Source organism: Terrapene carolina, unplaced genomic scaffold (genome assembly GCF_002925995.2).
Source record: "Terrapene carolina triunguis isolate 2854851 unplaced genomic scaffold, T_m_triunguis-2.0 Scaffold96, whole genome shotgun sequence".
In the NCBI taxonomy this organism is placed as follows: domain Eukaryota; kingdom Metazoa; phylum Chordata; order Testudines; family Emydidae; genus Terrapene; species Terrapene triunguis.
In genome coordinates this window covers 71,833,086-71,839,834 of record NW_020664447.1, presented here as the reverse complement: position 1 = coordinate 71,839,834, position 6,749 = coordinate 71,833,086, and the positions used below count along the sequence as shown (strand labels likewise).

Genomic DNA, 6,749 nt, shown 5'->3' with positions numbered 1-6,749 from the left:
TAATGTTTTTGAGTTCTACACATAAAGGCACACAACTCATATTTTAATATCAGTAGTCTTACCTTTCTAATGCGATGGATGTGCCCTCTCTCCCCTGCCACGGCAGTGGGAACAGGCGGGGGAGGAGGGGGCTCTGCCCCGCCACAGCAGCCACAGAGCTGAGGCTGGGAAGGAGGGCCGTCGCTCCCTGCCAGCCGCAGCCCTGGAGTTGGGGAAAGTTGCCTCTTTCTCTGGCTGCTGCAGCCCTGCATGTCCCAAATTCACTCCACCCCCCCCTTCTCACCCCACTGCCCTCTCCCACCTACCCCTTATTCCCCCCCAAGGCCACCACCTCACCTTACATGTGCGTCTTCTCCAGGGTCCAGGCACCTAATTAGTGGAGCCCCGCCTACGCGGCTCCACTAATTAGATGGGTGGCCCTTCATTCTCTTGTGTGCGGCTGCCCAGGCACGCACCTTAGAGGGAACTAGCCGCGGACTACCTGAATGGAGCTCACGGACCACTGGTTGTCTGCGGACCACAGTTTGAGAACCTCTGGTGTAGATGATACATTTAGGACTTTCACTGCCATGAAGCCTCTTTTTTTTTAACCTGCACCTTTATTGGAGCTGCTTGCCATACTGTCTTTTAAAAAACAAGTTGCTACAAGCACTACTTTCTGTTGCAGCTATGTGGCTTAGTAAAACAGGAACAAGCAATGGGGTTATAACACTTCTGCATTTAATGGGAAGAGACACTTGATTTTTTTCATGAAACACGGGTCACCTTTTACTATATAAGGCCATAGGCTGTATGAGTGAGTCATAACTAAGAGTTTTATACTTATCAAACAGGAAAGATGATCTTGTGGTGAAGGCACAAGCCTGGGACCCTTGAGAGCTGCATTCATGTCTGTGTCAGACTCCTTGTGTGATCTTGATGAAATCATTTAATCTCTCCAGCTCTCATGTCTTCATCTGCCAAATGGGGCTAATGAAACGTCCCTATTTCACAGCAATGTTAGAAGGATAATCATTAATGATTGTGAGGTGCTCAGACACTAGTGATGGAGGCCATTGTACCTATTGGGTTCCTGGAAGTGGGCGGGCAGAAGCCCGCCCACTGCTAAAGGATCCCCCCCAGCCTAAGGTGAGGATCCACAGAACCCGAAACCCAACTGATTTCGGGGGACAACTAATGAAATAACAGGGATAGGAGTGTGGTCACAGGGTCAAAAGAAGGGAGCCTGATGGGGACACCGAGCAGAGAACCCTGGACAGCGCCCACTGCTCCTCAAAGGCGTCAAAGGAGCCAGTGGACGCTGCCCAGATACGTGAACGGACAGAGGATCGGAAACAGGGCCCACAGTCACAGGAGTCTCCATCAGAGACCTCCTCTCCCTGGTTTTATATATGGCCATTTTAGCCAGGGCCAGGAGGAAGCTGACCAGGAGGTCCCATGACTTTGTGGGGCCACAGATAGGGAGTGCATAGAGAAGGAGGTGAGGGGGAAAGCGCAGCCAGAAACGTAACAGAATATTCTTGAGGAGCCGGTACAGGGGCTGCAACCTGGCACACTCCAAGTAAAGGTGCGCCAGGGTCTCCCTCACGCCGCAGAAGGGGCAGGTGTCTGGGACAGGGGTAAACCGCGCCAAATACACACCCGTACTCACGGCCCCGTGAAGGAGCAGCCAGCTGATATCCCCGGCGGGCCTCGGGACCAGGGTGGAATATAGGCTGACCCCCTGGGGCTTCTCACCCTCTAAAGGTGGCAGGAGGTCCTGCCACTTTGTGTCGGGGTGGGACACAAGGGTGAGGAAGTGAAGGGTGTGGAGCACGAGCGTGTATAGATGTTTTCTTGGCGTGGTCTGGAAACGAACCGGCTGCAAGTCATGCAGCCGGCTCATGAAGAAGGGGCGGGGGGGCCAGTTAGGTCCACAGGGCAGGGGCCCGATGAAAAGGTCCGGAGGGCCCGGGGTGGAGGGGGCGTGCCCTCTCGCAGGACCCGGTCGAGGTAGGCCCGAGCAGCAGGCAGCAAAGCAGCCCACACCTCCTGAAGTATGCGCCGGGAAGTACAAGGCCTGGTTTTTTTAATCAGGAGGTCATCTAGTTGAATCCCCTGCTCAAAGCAGGACCAACCCCCTGACAGATTTTTACCCCAGTTCCCTAAATGGCCCCCTCAAGGATTGAACTCACAACCCTGGGTTTAGCAGGCCAATGCTCAAACCACTGAGCTATCCCTCCCTCCCCAAATGGAGTCCATTGTAGCAGGGTGGTTGCCCGCTCCTACCCAGAGCGGTTTAAAGACAGCCCTGGGAGAGGGCTGGGGCAGGGGAAAAGCTCTAAAAGCTGGGCTGATTGGGGAAGCAGCCGCAGCTGGGCCATGCCCCAATCAGGCCACAGCTGGCCGGTATAAAAAGGCTGTGAGCCAGAGGCCAAACAGTCTTCCTCTGCCTGTAGAGGGAGAAGGGCCTGGCTGTTGGGAGCTAGAGACAGGGTACCTGAGTGGAGCAAGGCTGGGGAAAGGCAGAGGAGCTGGGGAGCTCCAGCCTGGAAAGCCCCAGGCTGCAGCCTAGCAGAAGGCCAACAGGTACTGGGGGTTGCAGAGGGCAGCCCAGGGGTAGGCAAAGGCAGCAGGTCCAAACCCAACCTTGCCAGTGATGAGTAGGCTGATACTGCAGTCTGCCCCAGGGCGTGAGGCTAGACGATGACTGGCAGTAGCCTTATACTGAGGTGAGGTGGGGATAGTGGGTGGGGGTTTCCTGGGGAGGGGAGACCCTGAGAGAAAGGGGTTACTGCCAGGGGGCAGCACCCCAGCTAACAGGGCACCGGAGTCCAGGGAGGAACATGGGGGCCAAGCGGTAGTGGATCACCGGCCTGCAGAGGGCGCTCTGGGCTGGAAATCGAGCTAATTCCCTAAAAGACCAGTAGGAGGCGCTACAGGGCTGAGTCCGCCCTGCTACAGCCATATAAGTACCTACATATATAGAACAAGCCTTTTCTGGTCTTCCATACCTTGTTGTTAGATTGGGGTGGAGAGATAATCTAATAGAAACTTTAGAGTTTAGAAATGGTTAGGGAAAAGTCATCACGGTATCTGCTCAAGCAGTTTTTCAATTATAACTGAGTGTACGTTGTAGAAGGGCAGTCCATCCACTTCCATTTCGAGACTGGCAGTTACTCCACTACGGACTCCATGCTGTATAAGTATTTTCAGCAACTTTTCTTCCTAAAACAAGGTATAATTAATATATTACTAATGTAACTAATAAGGCAAAGAATATTCCTCAAAATCTTTCAATTAAACATTAGAAGACTGTGACCATATCTGCCTAAGAATTTATTTTGGCTAGCAGTATCAAAAATATTACCATTCTAAAGGGGTCAAAGGGTACTTTTAGTAGCAGGAAATGCAAGTGCTAAGGAATTAACAAACAGCAGTATTCATAGTATCAGAGGGGTAGCCGTGTTAGTCTGAATCTGTAAAAGGCAACAGAGGGTCGACTAACAGAAGTATTGGGAGCATAAGCTTTCGTGGGTAAGAACCCCACTTCTTCAGATGCAAGACTTGCATCTGAAGAAGTGAGGTTCTTACTCACGAAAGCTTATGCTCCCAATACTTCTGTTAGTCTTAAAGGTGCCACAGGACCCTCTGTTGCCTTTTAGCAGTATTCATAGATACCCTTTAATTACTGTGCAATGTTAATGGTACCAAACCAAAAGCATATTAGTGTCCATTCAGAAATTTGAATCCACTGTGTTGAGATTCTGGCTAGCTTCATGTTAGTAAATTTCACAAAGTGGAACCAAATACATATTCACACAAAGCATCTTAAAGACTATCTGGTTCCCCCAGAAAATAATGGCTTAAAGCAGCCTGGACGTGACTTGTTCTTTTATTTATTTATTTATTTATATATATATATACACACACACACACACACACAAAAGTCAGAAACAGACAGATTTTAAAGAAAAGAAACAGTGGAAAAGAGAAAAGATGGGGAGAAAGAGAAAATACTGGGATAATCTGTGCAACCGATATCCAACTTTGCACAATGATCAGCAGCCTCAGCTTCTACTGATTTCAGTGAGAATTGGGGGTGCTTAGCACCACACCTGATTGGATCCTAATACAATGAGAGGAGAAACAGGAAGGAAAGAAAAGAAACATTTTTAGTACTTGTAGTTCGCTTGATACAAGAATTCATAAACCAAAAATGTCAAGTATTCCCGTTCATGAAATGTACACTATTTGTATAGAAATGTTTCAAACCCTATAGATTACAATAGTTTTACTACAGTGTTTGGCTATATGAATGAAGTATACTGTAGCATTATTATACATATGTTTAATGTACTTTTTGTGTGTGATTACATTTGAAATTTTTCTGGAAGCACTGGAATAGTCTCCCAAAGCCAGTTAACAATCGAAAATTCGTTAGCTGGTACCCTGTTTTTTTTAACTGTACCCCATAATGATTGCTAGCTTTCTTAAATTTCCTGATCCATGTGATATATTTCACAGGCAAAGCAGTCTTAAATAAGTCACAGCTTTTACAGTAAAGAACCAGAAAATGCCTAGTTACATTATGTCAAACTGTACACAGCAATCAGTTAATCAACTTCTTATAGAAAGCATCTGGCTTCATCTTTTGCATAAGTGCCAATTTTCATAAGACGGTGACATGATTCTGATCATAACTGTGCTTTAACATCTAAATATATCAAGTGTAGAATCCAGTTGTAAATTTAAGTATGAGCCCTTTCCCCATGCAAAAAGTGTTGCTGAACGCAAAATGATATAAACTAAATTTCTCCTCTTGACTCATGAGGGAGAAACAAACTAGATGAGTTTATTCTCATCTTGTAGCTATAATTCTTTTACCTTTAGCAAGTACATTTTACTTGCTAAAGATCTCTGGCCTGACTACATTGAAAAAGCTTCTCCTGTTTAATACGATGTGATTGTCTCTGCTAAACTATATTCTAGTGTCAGATATGTTACTCTGTGTGTGTCTGTAATGGGCAAACACGATGTGTAACACTTTTCCTTAGCTGTGGAGTTCTTTGCAATTCACTCTCAAACCAATGTTTACAAAAGTACTTTAAACTGAGCACAAAAATTAGGGCAAGAAGAAATTCAAATTTAATAGAAAAAATAGCAAGTAATACAGTAGAAATGCACTAATTTGCACTAGTAATGGGGAAAACCCATTTGTGAATTAACACGTGAATAAATAATAGTAAAACAGAGATAGTATATCTTTATATATTCATTTATGCAGACAACTATAGTTCAGCTTGAATTTGTGATAGTACGTAATGTGTGAGTGAATGATGTGTAGTATATTTTGTAATACTAATAATGAAATTTTAGCAATACAGCAACTTCCAAAAGAAATGGTTCTTTGAGATGTAGATCTACTGGAAGAAGAAACTTACTCTAGCAGTGGTTCTTCAAGATGTGATAAAGATGTGTATTCCACTTAGATGCATGAGCACACAGCATGTCGGAGCTAGAGATTTTGCCTGACGGTACCTGTAGAGGGGTGGCACCTCATGGCTGTGGCCCCTCCCCTGGCTATATGAGACAGCACCACCCCGCTGAGTTCCTTCGTTCTGAATGCTCCGGAGAGAAGACTCCAATGCACAGGGGATGGAGGGTAGCCTGTGGAATACACATCTGCATAACATCTTGAAGAACCACACTTACAGTAAGTAACCATTTCTTCTTCTTTGAGTAGATGTAGAAGTGTATTCCCCTTAGGTGACTCACAAGCAGTACGCTGTCCAGGAGAGGCATGTTAAGGGTCTATCGAAAGAGGGATCACAGGACTGTCCTTCTAAAGCTTGCATCAACTTTGGAAGATGTGATAATAGCATAATGGTCTGTAAATGTGTGTATGAATGACCATATGACAAATATCAAATATGGAAAAGTCACTGAGGAACACTATCACCATTGCTTGCACTCTCATCAAATGAGACCATATCAGCTGAGGAGGTACAGTTCAAGCTATCTTGATATGCACAATCTTGATACAGGATGCTATCCATCTAGAGATGGTCTGTGAAGAGACTGCTTGCCCCTTTGTGCAGTCTGCATATGCCATGAACAGGTGAGGCAAAGCACGAAACACTTCAGTCCTATCCAGGTAAAAGGCTAGACACTGTTTGACATCCAAAGTATGAAGGTACTGTTCCTCCGGGGATGAATGCAGCTTAGGAAAAAATACAGGTAAATACACTGCTGGTTCAAATGAAACTCAGACCCAACTTTGGATAAAAACCTTGGGTGTGGTCATAAAGTTACCTTGTCTTTGAAGAACTGTGTGTAAGGAGGCCCACCCATCAGGGCCTGCAACTCTCACATCCTCCTTGTAGATGTAATGGCTATGAGGAATGTGGTTTTCTGAGACAAAAGGGGCAGTGGACAGGAAACAAGGGGCTTGAATAGAGGGTCCATTAGAGCCGCCAGAACCGTGTTTAGCTCCCACAAGGGGACTGGCTCACGGACCAGAGGATTAAATGGAGAAGCCCTTTTTAGAATTCTTGTCATCAAGGCATTGGAAAAGATTGAGTTTCTGTGAACATGAAAGATTGCTGCCAGATGCACTCTTAGTGAACTGACTGCAAGGCCCAATTTCTGTAGATGTAGTACAGGGGCGGGCAAACTTTTTGGCCTGAGGGCCACATCGGGTTTCCAAAATTGTATGGAGGGCCGGTTAGCAGACACTGTGCCTCCCCAAACAGCCAGGCGTGGCCCGG

General features: G+C 46.3%; 1 protein-coding gene across 3 annotated transcripts in view; it reads right to left on the bottom strand.

The window, feature by feature from the left end:
• Positions 1–497: 497 nt before the first annotated feature.
• DGLUCY (D-glutamate cyclase) overlaps positions 498–6,749 on the bottom strand; it is a 90,034-nt gene continuing 83,782 nt past the window's right edge. For 2 of the 3 annotated variants that reach the window (XM_026651495.1, XM_026651494.1), the window contains exon 13: positions 2,763–3,207. In XM_026651495.1, coding sequence (XP_026507280.1) covers positions 3,067–3,207 — 141 coding nt within the window. In that variant the 3' untranslated portion in view covers positions 2,763–3,066. Of the gene's footprint in view, positions 984–2,762; positions 3,208–6,749 lie in introns of those variants that run through there. The other variant, XR_003369774.1, reaches the window with a different exon arrangement.